Source organism: Neopsephotus bourkii, unplaced genomic scaffold (assembly GCF_033783945.1).
Source record: "Neopsephotus bourkii isolate Nb327-2 ecotype Australia unplaced genomic scaffold, CSIRO-AGI_Nbou_v1 NB_1589, whole genome shotgun sequence".
Classification (NCBI taxonomy): domain Eukaryota; kingdom Metazoa; phylum Chordata; class Aves; order Psittaciformes; family Psittacidae; genus Neopsephotus; species Neopsephotus bourkii.
In genome coordinates, this window is record NW_026902065.1 from 2,608,758 (window position 1) to 2,621,814 (window position 13,057).

General features: G+C 45.6%; 1 protein-coding gene across 1 annotated transcript in view; it reads left to right on the forward strand.

Annotated features, from left to right (window-relative positions):
* Positions 1 to 1,330: 1,330 nt before the first annotated feature.
* Positions 1,331 to 13,057, forward strand: part of NUAK1 (NUAK family kinase 1) — a 48,784-nt gene continuing 37,057 nt past the window's right edge. The window contains exon 1 of the mRNA XM_061371834.1: positions 1,331 to 1,696. Coding sequence (XP_061227818.1) covers positions 1,397 to 1,696 — 300 coding nt within the window. The 5' untranslated portion in view covers positions 1,331 to 1,396. The remainder of the gene's footprint in view (positions 1,697 to 13,057) is intronic.

A 13,057-nucleotide genomic window follows, 5' to 3' on the forward strand; every position in this document is an offset into this window, starting at 1 on the left:
TGCCTTGAGCCAGTGGAGCACTTCTGCTGATGCTAAAACGAAGCTGTGGAGGTGGTAATTACAGAGAGTTTTCAAGTTCATCAAGTCAGAGGGGCTGAGGCTGCAACCTCAGAGCAGTGTGTTCACTATTGCAAAGAAATCTTGGGGAAGTCCATCATTACACACTAGCCTGGTGAACTGGAGGAACCAAATGACACAGCTGGGTATCACCCCATCACCTTGATGCTCCCAAGTTAGCTATCTCTGACAAGCCTGAGCCTTTGCAGCAGCCAACCAGTCAAATCAGCTGAGCACATGGACTAATTTCTGTGTTAACACTCCAGTAGCAAGGAGCAGGGAGTTACTGAAACTCTGTGTCTTGACGTCACTGTGACCATGAAGGTGAACCCAGGATTTGAGAAAGTCTGTGTATTATCCTTGCAGAGCTCACAATCAGTCAGTGGGGAGGACACACCAAGCCAGGAATCACACATGAAGGTCTTTGCATTGGTCAAGCAAACTAGCCACACTGGAGCATGCCAAAATGATTCCACCCTATGCAAGTGTAGATGAGGTCCTCAGTGACATCGTTTAGTGGGGGTCTTGGCAGTCCTGGGGTAATGGTAATGGGGTCCCTCTGCTCTAGATTTGCATGGCAATCACTGCAGGACTTGTACTCAGGCAGCTTCCATACAGCCTAAAACCTCCTGGAGCAGGCAAACCACACCAGCCCATGCCAAGGATCAGCAGCAGCCGGGTGTGCCCGTGTTTTTCCACCAGTTCCAATTCCATGGAAACCCTACAGGAAACCCTCGCCTGCTTGGCAAACGGGGAAAATTAGACGGTTTCTTGAAAAACCTCCCAAACCCAAATGCGGTGCAGGCCCCTGCCCGCTAACCCCATACCCACACTTACACCCAGGCTCTGCAGGTGCAACCACAAAGCCGGGCCGACCCTCAGTCTCGCCTCAGCCCTGCCCTCAGAGGCCGGGGGGCTCAACCGCGGAGCAAGCCTGGGCTGGGGGCAGGCCGCCCTTCCCTCACTGCCACGCCGAGGGCCAGACCCGCTGAGGAGCCGCTTTCCAGCGGGCCGGCAGCCTGTCCGCGGAACCCCAGCCCCTCAGAGCACAAAGAAGGTCGCCGTCGGACAGCGCCCCCGCCGGTCCGGCCTGCCCCTCCCGGGCAGCGGCGCTGGGGGCGGCCCAGCTGAGGCGGGGCGGAGCGGAGGGTCCGCCCCAACGGCTGTGCCGCTGCTGCTGCCGCCGGGGCGGGCGGCGGGGAAGGGGAGGAGAGCGCGGGGCGCTGCTGCCTCCGCGCCCCGCCCCGCCGCGCCCCATGGTGCCGGCGCGGGAGCGGGGCTGAGGCAGAAGCTTTGAGGCCGGCGGGGCGCTCGCATCCCGCGCCCGTCGCCTCCGGACATGGAGGGCGCCGAGGCGGCCGCCTGCGGCAGCAGCTGCAGCAGCCCCGTGCAGCCCCGCGGCTCCTCCTGCGGCTCCGGGCCGGCCGGCGGCGGTGAGGCAGCGGCGGCAGCAGCGGCCATGGAGGAGCCGCTCGGGGAGGCTCCGTCTCCGGAGGTAACGGCGGCGAGGAAGCAGCAGGGGGTGAAGCGGCATCACCACAAGCACAACCTGAAGCATCGCTACGAGCTGCAGGAGACCTTGGGCAAAGGCACCTATGGCAAAGTCAAGCGGGCCATTGAGAGGTTTTCTGGCAGAGTGGTAAGGCAGCCGGAGGAGCTCCTCTTTGCCGTTTTCTTATATATAGATGTGCATGCGTGTATATTTTTCTTTCCAACACGTACTTCAGGATGGAGCGGACTGCGTGCAGTCCCTCTGGGACCTGTCCCTGTATGTGTCTCGGTGAGGCGGCAACCACGGGGAGCGTGTGAGCATCCCACCCGTGTCCACAGCCGCTTGGGTCCAGCCAGGGCTTTGTTTGGAGTCCAGATCCTATAGAGAAACTTAGTGGCTTTTTTTGGGGGGGGAGGGCGGGAGGGGAGTGGTGTAGTGTTGTAGTAACTCATCAGTATGTTTTAAAAGGATGCGTAATTATTGGAATAATAGGGTGGCTTATAGTTTTTGTTCTGTTTTTACATGTGGGACCACTGTGACCAAGTTATCTTTCCCCAGTGATTCAGTGGAACCTGTCACATGCCCCAGCTAACCAAAGTAACATCAGAAGGGAAGACATTGGTTCTCCCATTAAAAATGCCGTGATTCAGTCATCCTCTTGTGACCTGAACTTTGCTGACACCTAAAAAAATTGCAGGGACTGCAACCCAGCCCCATTGGTCTTTATGATCCCTTTCACTGCTCAGCGGTGCCGGCTGGCTAGAGACTTCAAGCAGCCCGGAGGTTGTCCAAGCAGTAACTCAGCTTCAGCATTTCCTCATTGGTACAGTGCTCCAGCAGGGTGCAGAAATGCAACTGAAGAAATGTACATGTTAGGCTTATTGTCATTTTTCCTTCACTGAAATACGTAACTGTTCACAGAGGGTGAGCGAATGAGAGGCAGGTGTTGCTTTAAAGATCGCCCAGAGAAATAGATGGTTTTCTAAAGAGGTCTTAGCATTGCTTCTCGTTTGAAAAAGACTAATTGAGTTTTTACTAGACTTCATTTAAAAGCAAGGCATTTCCCTAGTGATGGTATAGGTTTTGCCTCATGTATCTTTCCCTTTCTGTTGCCTGGAAGCTCAACACGCACCCAGAGGCAGGAGCCGCTGTAAAACAGAAAATGAAATTGCAGATGCCAGTAAGGGATGTTTTACTTTGGAACTAAATATCTTTGTGTCTACAGTGAAAATGCGTGTTTCAGCCAAGTTGTAGAGTCATATCATGTATGCTTTCAGTTTATTAGCTCATTTGGGGGCTGGCTAAAGAGAAACCAGAGATGGACATCTCTGCACATGCTCACTCCAAGTCCATGATTTTTAAAGTTTGCTGTCTTGGCTGTTTTACAATTCAAGGCTAACAAAAGCTCCAGGGCTAGGTTATATGCTAACTGCTATTTTGTAAGTATGTTAGTTTTGAGTTGCACTACCAAACATAGTAAATAAGCAAATATGTTAAAAACCCCTTTTTTTCAAAAGACTTCATAAATTAAAGCAAAAGTGACTATTGTAAATATGAGATGCAGATTTGGGAAGGGCCCTCACAGGAGGAAAGGAGGTAGCATAGATGTATATCTCCTCCAAGTTAACAGCACACCAGGTCTTTCTGTATTTTGCCGTCAAGTGCTTCAGCTCCACAGCTAAGAGTACTTAGATGGTACAGTCTGAAGTGAATGTGTATGGCTAATGCCATCTTGAAATGGAGAGGGTGAAAATCAGAATACCGTAGAAATGTTACACTCTATCAGCTGGCATGTAGAAGCTAAACAAATCCTTTCCGGGCTGTGAATTTTATACTGGAGTAATACAAGACTTGGCGTGTGGCCCTTTATAATTATTAACTAGTCTGCAGGTGAGTTCTGGTGCAACATGTGTGTTTGACCTTTAACATCTGTGAGTGTATGTAAAATACCCACGTTTTGTCTGCTTACAGAGTAAAAGCTAGTTGTCAGGAATCCAGCCAGACCAAAGTGAATGGAAAATGCTGCTTGTTTTCTAACAGTTCCCCTGTCTGGCTGTTGGCGGTGAGCACTGATCGCTTTCCGTGGGTGAGATGAGAGCACTGACAAGGATGAATGATCAGAAAGGGGCAGAGTTTTCCTTTGGTTCCCCTTCACCACCACCTTTCTCTCCTCTTTCCTCTCTGCAGTTCTTGTTAGTGGGCAGCATTTGCAGTGTTGGTGAGCAGGCTGCACTGGATGCCCAGCAGGGGATGCACACAGGCGACCAAGTTATTTGTCACCCTCTTGTACCACATCCAGTGCAAATCATCTCTGCAACTTGCAGCTAGGTAGCAAGAGAGAGACCCAAGGTTGCTCTAGCCCAGTTCATTTGCTTCCTATTCTGCTACTGGTTTAGCTAGTATTTTTGTCTTTACTCAGTGGTAAACAGGTATTTCAAGCTGCATGGTAACAGATTGCAGAGCTGGACCTTGGCAGTGGCATTGTGTTCCCAGTTATAAGCCTTGTCCAAGCAATTCTATTTGGCCTTTCTGCTTCTCTTGTCTGTCAACAATCTGTTTAGCTGTATGGCATTTCCTGAAGATTTCCTGTATAATTAGCCAGGCACAAACTTCAGTTTTGGTGTCATCTGTATAAATGGAGAGCTCAGGAGTGAAATAGAACTTAGCAGATCTGTGTTAATGAAGTAAAACCAAGGTGAGAAGACTGATCCAACGTGCACATATGCATTAGTCTTGTGCCACTGGAAATCAATAGCAGGATTTATTTTGACTTGAATAAAAGTAGTCTTTGGCACTTATTAACAGGTTGCATGTTTGTTCAAATCATCATAGTTTCTTTGTCTTTCCTCTTAATTCAGTGGAAAGTGATCATAAAGCTTCCTGCCAGAAAGCTCTGAGGTAGATAGTATGATACATTTAGTTTGTTATTGGAAACAACTTATGTGAATTTGTGTATTAGTTACCACAGTGACTGCAGACAGCATTGCATGCTGCATGAAGCAGTTAAAATATGGCCCGCTACATGACGAATGAGGTGCCTGATATTGCCAGTAAGATTTCCTTCATTAATACTGGCTCAGTATACACTGTGTAGCTTACAGTATTTTAAATTAAGGCACCTGTTAGTAAGTGTAAGGATGAAGAGATGATATCGCAAGCCTGTGAAGTAATGCTCATGCTGACATTTCTGTGGGTGTTTTCTCCACTTGTCATCTTGCACATGTTAAACCAAAGAACTGAGCTTTTTGTGCTATGTATTCACTGTTTGTTAGCCAAGAAATCCACAGTTACACTTATGTCAGCCTTAGATAAGCTGTGTATTGACCACCTCTGGCTGATCCCATCCATGATACATGAAGCTGGTAGGTGCTGCTGGATTCTTCAAGTAAATGATTCCACTGGGGTAAATACTCCTTATAATGAATAGGCATTTTCAGTCTTGCTATCTGTCTTTTCCTACCATTATACAGAAAGCGATGCCTGGATACAACAGTGTGTTAGTATTAAATTAATGTTAATAGAGGAGCATGTAGCTCTTTAAAACATGGAAGACATCAGATAAACCCTGTTAGACACCAGATAAACCTGGAGCACTCCCAGCAGAGTTTAACCCAGCAGTTCCATACCCTGGCTGTTACAGCTCCCTGTGGGTGCCCTCCTGTGAGGTGCTTTGCTGGGAGTTGTTTGCTCTCCCTGCTGCTGCGGACCTGGAGCCTGATAATGTTGCTGGTTTCTTACAACCTCTCATGAAGCACCCTGTATTATCTCCACTTCCTTTTGGTTAGCCACTGTGCTTAGGAGACATTTTGCCATTTGCAAAAGCCAGGAACTTTTTCTCCCTTTCTCTCCTTAAGCTGCACTTCAGAGGAGATAGGGAATAGCTGCAGGGGGCCTCCAGTCCGCCTTCACCTCCTTCTCTCTGCCTGAGCGCCAGGACATCTTTTCTTCCTCCTCACCAGCAGGTGGAGGAAGCACTATTCTCCTCCAGCTGTTCCTCCAGAAAGTTAATTATTTGGGAACTGATGACAAGCTGCAGCCCAACATGAAAAACAGGCATGCAGTGCATATCAGTGCAGGCATGTTGTGTGTGGTGGTGTGTGTTCTTTATCTCTTCTGCATAGAAGAGTAGGTAGAAGGATGTTGCCAAATTAAATTACTTTCTGTAAAAATCTGTTAAAATCATGTAAAAAACCCACCAAACTTCTGAGCAACAGAAATATTTTATTTACAACTCTAGTGAAAATCTTTGCTTTAAGACAGCTCTGCTTCATGATCCTTTTGGAGAGTTGCACAGGGGGCTTGGAAACCCTGAAACAACAAGAGACTACATGAAAGGAGGACCTTTGTTTTGCTGATTGTATTTCTCTGTATCATGACAAAACCAAAACATGAATACCAACAATGACAGCTCATGTCAGTAATTGAGGCCTTGTTGGCCACACAACCATTTGTTTGTTTGTGGTGTGGTTTTCAGGGATTCCAAATAACAAGAGAAAACCATGCTCATGGGTCACTGAGTACAGTGAAAGCCAGGTGGGACATTTGTCCCAATTCTCTTGTCTACTTTTGCTGGTATCTCTCTCTTCCCTCTTATGCATGTGAATTCCCTTTTCTTTAATGACATGTTGTATTTCAACTTTTTCCTGACAACTTTTGCTTCAGTTAGCAGCTGGGTCACTAGTTAATACTGATTTTTGTCTTGATCACTCAGTATGCATCTTCTCCAGTATAATGTCCAAATCTGATGCAGAACTGGTTGGGATTTTTTTTTAGATTCTTTGTTGTTCTTATTAAGATATCTTCCTGTGTTGCAGACACCAGTGGAAGTATCTACACAACACTGCTGTGATGTAAAGTGCATGTACAGTACTTTGCACAGCAGGATCCTGATTCGTGAATGTGGCTTCCACAGCTATGATAATACACTTGAATAATAGTAACAATGGCTTGTATCACTACCCTGTCTTATACATGAGAAAGAAAAACTTGCCAATTGAAGCCAAAATCATCAGAAGTATCAGCTAGTTTTGAGTGCACAATCTAATACCTGATTTTTCCAGACATGTGGAGTGTATAACATCAGGGTCCTCAGGATGACAGCCTCCTCCTGCAGAGCTTGGTCTGTCCTGCCTCCTGGGCACTCTCTTTACCGTGGGTCTTTGTCCCTCGGTGACATTCAGCTTGGGTCTCTGTTCCCAGCCCCTTTGTACTCCACTTGTGCTGCTGCCTCTCGCTTTGTTCTGCATGCCAGCACTGTGACCCGCACAGGGAGTGCTGCCTCGCTCCCTGCTTCTGAGCTGGTAGCTGCCAGCAGAACCTGTGCAGCCTGTGGTGAGGTGCTGCATACACATCTTCTGCCACAGCACACGTATGTGGGGTCAGAGGTTCCTCAGTGGAAGAGACATTCTTGCAAAACAGACTGCCAAAACCTGAATTACTTAAGGTGTGCATACTGAGTTCTTTTGGGGACTCATAATGTGATTAAATCTGAACAATGTTTTCATGGTGCTGAAGGCATGTTAGTGAAACTCAGGTCATCCTCTGTAAAAGTTGTGCCAAAGCATGCATGCAAATTCTAGTTACAGAATGAATAGAAGTTGGAAAGATAATGTGGGCCTGAAACAGTTTTGCTGCTAATTTGTTATTTGTACCACCCTTAATTTTTAGATGTGTTCTGAGACTTTGGTTTCAAAAGGGAAAAGAAAAAAACACTGGATTTCATCTGATGTAATTCACAGTGAATATTGTGGGCTTATTATAAGATGAATTACTACCTGGTTGTAAGTACTACTTACAGAGGACTTGTACTGCTACTGTCTTCAGATAAACATTTGTGTAGCTGAAATGCCAAAGAAGACCTAAACATAAAGGATTGCAGACAAAAATAACTGATTTCAGCAAGCAGATCATTAGGGGGAAGGCACTAGTACAAAATACTTGTTTTCTGCACTGGGAATTCTTGTTGGCGAAGCAGATTTGTTCAGGGGAGTATAGTTCAGTGGTATTAAAGTCTGAATTAATGACTAGCCAGTCAGGGGTCATCTGAATGCGTTAGCTTGTCATGTCAAATCTTTTACCAAATTAAAGAACAGGGTGTTCTTTCTGAGCTTTGAGAGGACATCATGTCTTCAGTGATGCTGGGCTTTCTTATAGGTGAAGAATGAAAAGTTTCCAAGAGACTGCTTCTTTCTCCCCTTCCCTTTTCCCTTCATTGAACAGCTTTGGGCAGATCAGTTAACTTCCCTGTGCCTCAGTATATCCTTTTCTGAAGAGATACGACTTAGTATAGGGAAGTTAGACTAATTAATGGGACACATTTTGGCCTGCTGTGTACCGAGTGCGATCTATCTAAATGGGAAATGCACAACAGAATTTGAGCCAATGTTTATAATGCAGCCTTCAGCTAAAAATACTATAAAATGCCTAAGCGTTATTACAAGTGGTTTCATAGACCATATGCTGGAGAACACAACAGAATGGAAATTGCTTTACAAAGTCTTTCATTAGATATGGCTAAAATATACTGCATTTTTTGGTGGCATGTGTTCTAAAAATTAGTATTATTTTTTAAGAACCACAATGTGGGTTTGCCATGTGGAGGCAATTATTGTATATATTGTAGTTTGGGGTCATACATGTTGAATAAAACCGTGTGGAATGTGCAGTTCTTGTGAGCAATTGTTTATTCTTTACAGAACTGTAATCGTAGTTAGTCTGTGTTTTGTCTGGTAAATAAATAACTAGGAAGTCTTTGCTGGAGTGAGGAACTGTGAGGAAGGATGCGGTGGCCATGACAGTGCCAAGGAAGAATGCAGAACATGAAACCAGTTCCAGGTATATAAACCTTGAACATCAGCAGGTCAATGTGTGTACAGCCATGGTAATCCAAATGCAGAACATATGGGACATATTTACAAGCCTTGTGTTCCAGGGATTCAGACATTGGCTGATCTTTGCTTTGATGTGGGCATCTACCTGTCTTGAGTCTCTTCCTCCTGTACCATGCTTATGTACCTTATATCTCTGTGAAGCAGGATGATGATGCCAAAGCATATTCTCTTACTGTACCATGTTCCTTTCAGCAGGACACTGTTGTGCAAGATGATCGTGAGGAGGGATGAAGGCTGCCAGTTTCTGCCTCTGGCATACAGTTTTGATGGTTTGCATGTTAATGGTGGGCATGTTGGTGTGGGAATCTGACCCACAGAAGTTATTGAACTTGCCTCTTCTTGCTTCCTATGTAAGTCAGGATTTGTCCATAAACTGCCCAGGCATGCACCGGCCACTTTATAGAAAAACTCTTGCCATTAGCCTGATGGGTTGATGTACTTGGGATAGTTGGCATGTCAGAGGAAGTGTCTCAGATGAAAAGGTCTCTGATTGAATATGCAAATTATATTTATCAGTATTTCTCCCTCAGATATCTTCCAGCAGATGTGAGTACCATGTGTGTCCATTTAATAAACTGAACTCAAAATAATTTCCACTTTGCTAGATAGCTGAGGGGGGTGGGGAGTGAACTACAAAGCAAGGTAAAAACTGCATATGTGTGTTGTTATATTTGATGACCAATTCATTAAAGCCATAAGTGTATCCAGGCTTTCAATAGTGTTCTCCTGCTGTTGCTTCCTGTACTCCCTGGCTACAAAATCAGTCTCTATGGCTCTCATTTGTCTTACCCACATGAAAGACTTCGAGCATCTGCAAGTTATGATTTGAGAAGTATCTGCTTTTAAACAGAATATATGTATCACCGTGTCTTTGCAGGCAACAGAGTATGTTGTATAAATTAGGGGATCCTAGACCTTTGAACGCTACAGGGCTGGGTGCGATAACTTCATGTCTGGCCATACCCATCAAACATCCTGGACCCATACCAAAAATGCCAGATGTTCAGTAGATGTGGAGAACCCTCCTGTAACCTTTGCTGTGTGTTGCAAAGGGGGAAAGAGGCAAGTGGCAAGGTTATAGCCGTCCCTTGCTCTTGTACCATTTTAGTACATTCATTTCAGTTCAGTATTTTTTATCTTTTGAACTAAAGACCGTGGACCAGCCCTCAATTCAGTCTGTTAAACTACTGCATGGAGCAAATGTTTAGTGCTCCCTAACACTCCAAAGACGGGTGGTCTTTGCTCCTAGCTCTGGTGGTTTAAGAGGCATTATTCCTTAAAGCAGCCACTGGCCCATGATGGGATGCAAGGCCTGGGACCTGCTCAAGCGTAACTTTTCAGGCTCTGCTTTCACCAGTGGAGGAAAATAAAATACTTTAATGGGTGGTTCCTTTCATTAAAAAAAAAACCCAAAGCAACCCAGCCACACAGCAGCTATGGGAAAAGGGACTGGCATGGCTGGCATGTTTGAAACTGTCCTGGCTAGTTGTAGGCGAATGTAGAATCGCAGAATAAACTCAGGTCTTGTGGTTTGCAAGTGTTAAGAAGACAGTTGAGGTTGCTTAGGTTAACGTGTGACTAATGTAACTTAATTTCTGGTTGCCTCCTTGGCCTTCCCTTCTCCTTGTGTCAGCATTCCTCAGCTCGCATCAGCCACACCTCTGGCATGCAATTGGATTCCATGGGATGCCAGCCTGGTGCAGGGGAGGGTCTCCTGCACCTTGCGTGAGGCTGTCAGCCTCTGTGGCAAAGCACTGCTTGGTCAGCCATTGTGTCCCTGTTGCCTTGCCTTGCCTTCCCGGGAAGTGGGGGCCTGTGGTAATCCCAGAGCTCCTTGGCTAACCTGACCCAGCGGCTGGCATGTGGGACGACTTAAGCAGAGAGGCTGGAGAAGCCAAGTGTCTTTGTTCTGAGGTCTGGCAGCTTGAGGGACTTGCAATTATGCAAAGGTCTTACTGTGCCGAGGAGCTGAGTCAGCATATTTGGACTCAAGCACCACTGCCTTGGAATAAAGACACCAGTTGAGGGATACTAGGCTTAAAAAAGAGGAAAGAAAAAGAGGAAATGAATTGTTCCTGTGGAAAGATACCATGCCAAGTTTGGAGACTAAATTTAGCCATTGATGGGTAAATCGGAACTGTTTGGGTCCTGTTGCTGATGGAGTGCTCAAAGCCTCCATATCATGTTTCCCATGCACGAAAAGGCATTTCATCTCTGCTATTATTTCTAATCTCCATGAAACACCTGATGGTGAATGATATTTCCCTTTATTTGAGCCACAGGTATTACTTTAAAATTGAGCGTGAATGTTTTTTGATCACTAAGGTTAGCGATGAGGGTTGGATAAAAATACCTGTTTGAGTCATGTGGTAACTAGACAAATGTTCCTTTGTTCAATGGTATTTTGTTACATTTTTAGCCATTTTTTATCACTGTCATTTTTGTCATTGATGCAGAAAGATGAAATCTTTTACGCACAGGTCTGACAGGGGAAGATGGCAAAGCATTTGTTAAAGAAACAGCTTTTGAGGCATGTGTTTGGAGCTGTCATTTATTGTATATTTTTGCCATAACACTCTGCTCAAATTGAATCTCAAAGCTTCCCCAGTGGAGTTTGGCTCAGGAAGGAGGAGAGAAAGCCACCCAGTCCTTCAGGTGGCCAGGGATGCCTGGGGGCACCTGGCACAGTGGTTTTGGCAGGGTCATGCTGTGGATTGTGTTGGTGTGGGGGTTGAAAAAAAGCCTTTGAGAGAAGAGGGAAAAGCTCATCCTTCCTGGATGGTGCATGCTCTAAGGCTATGTGGCCTGGAGCATGATGTAACTGTGCTCCAGGGCAAGACAAAAATGCCTGTAAGATGCCTGCTGGAGGAAATACAGGCTTGGCTGGCCTGTGCAGGGATACAACTGAGAGGCTTCCACACACTGCTCTCCTGGGAAGACTCTAGGCCTGTACATGAGGCATAGCACCCTTCAGGCCCCTTGTCATAGAATGGTTCGGATTGTCCCCTTTATTCTCTTCAGGGTGCCTAAATGAGCTGAAATAATGAAATGGTTATCTGTGTGTTAAAGCTCCATCTCCTGCATGAGCTAGGTGTGCTTCAGATGCCCAGGGGGTGAGTGGTTTCCTTGAGGTTCATCTGGAAAGTCTGTAGCCGTGGGGAGAAAGAGACAGGGTCAACCACAGCCCCAGCACTGCACTGAGGCAAATTGTTCCTTGTATAGGTGTAACCATCTCAGGAAGGTCGCTTGTGAGATCAGTGTCCTTTTTCATGCCTGTAGTCACACTTTGAATTGGTGGTACTGACTTTCCATAGGTAGCCATCTGTTGTGTCTTGGAGCCTGGTCACTACTGTGTACCAGCCGCTGATCACTGCTTGGTCACTGTTGTGTCTTGACAATCTGGGAGGAATAAGGACCTTTGGCTAGACTGTGCAGTGCATTTACACCCAAGCCAGGGGCTAGCCATCTTTTTCAGCAACGGGGGGGTTTTTTGGTGTACAGCTTGAGAGTTTTCTACCTGCCTCTGTGTTTCGATAAAACAAATGTATTCTCCCATCCTGTCTGGCATTTCATGATGAAAACGTGGTCTAATGGGACCTGTGAAATGCCTCGTTGTGGGTTGTGCATTGCTCGCGAGGAATTCAGTGGGGGGAAGGATTTCATGCTGTACTTTAACCTCCTTCCAGCCTTTCTTGGATGAAAGGAAAACTCTGCAGCCGTGAATGTAACTGGTTATCATTATTGGATGTCATTACTCACTCACTCCGAGCATAAAACAACAAAAAAAATCACATCCCCTGTGATGTCCGTGGGTAAAACGCTGCTCTCAGTTACATTAACACTGTTGTAAAACAGAGTAGAGATCGGCCCTTTGTTTCAGTTGAAATATTTGTTTAACACAGGCAAGGACTAAACAATACACTTGAAAGCGATTTGTGTTATTGTCTGTAGAGCAGAGCTTGTATTTTATGAACTGGCTGATCATAAAGACAGCATAAATCATGTAAAGCATTCTCATTTATTTTTTCTTTTTTTTTCTCTTTGCAGATGGGGCTTGTAGAGTAGAGTTGCAGTCAAATGTCTGCTCCAGGATATTTTAGTTGAACTGTGTGAGTGCATTAAACAAATGTAATGGCTTTTTGGAAAGAAGCGCTGCGTGTTTCAAACCAAATGTTTTACATAGAGAACATCTGGGTAGTTCTGGGTGTTTGTATGTAGAGCACATCAGACAGCAGCCATAGTGAGCTCAGTTGGGAGGTTGCCTGGGATGTAGTTGTAGGATATGACAGTTCGGTTGTTATGGGGAATAATTCCTATGAAGTATTGCCATAAACTGAATGTTTGGCACAAACAGCTATGTCTTTGTTTTACTGTACACCCAAGTTATTCTTCTTATCTGCCCAGCAAAACTCTAAACAATGTTTAAACAACCCAGTAAATGTTGGCACCTCTGAGCTGTGGCATGCTTATTAAAGCAAACTTAAGGAAGCCGTTACTGTTAAGGGGAAACAAAGCTTGCTCTATTTTCAACGAAGCACTATTGATTCCTGCCACGGGCAATGCAGTATGTGCAAATGGGTTGTGGGGTTGAGATGGGAATGATCAATGTTCCAGTGGT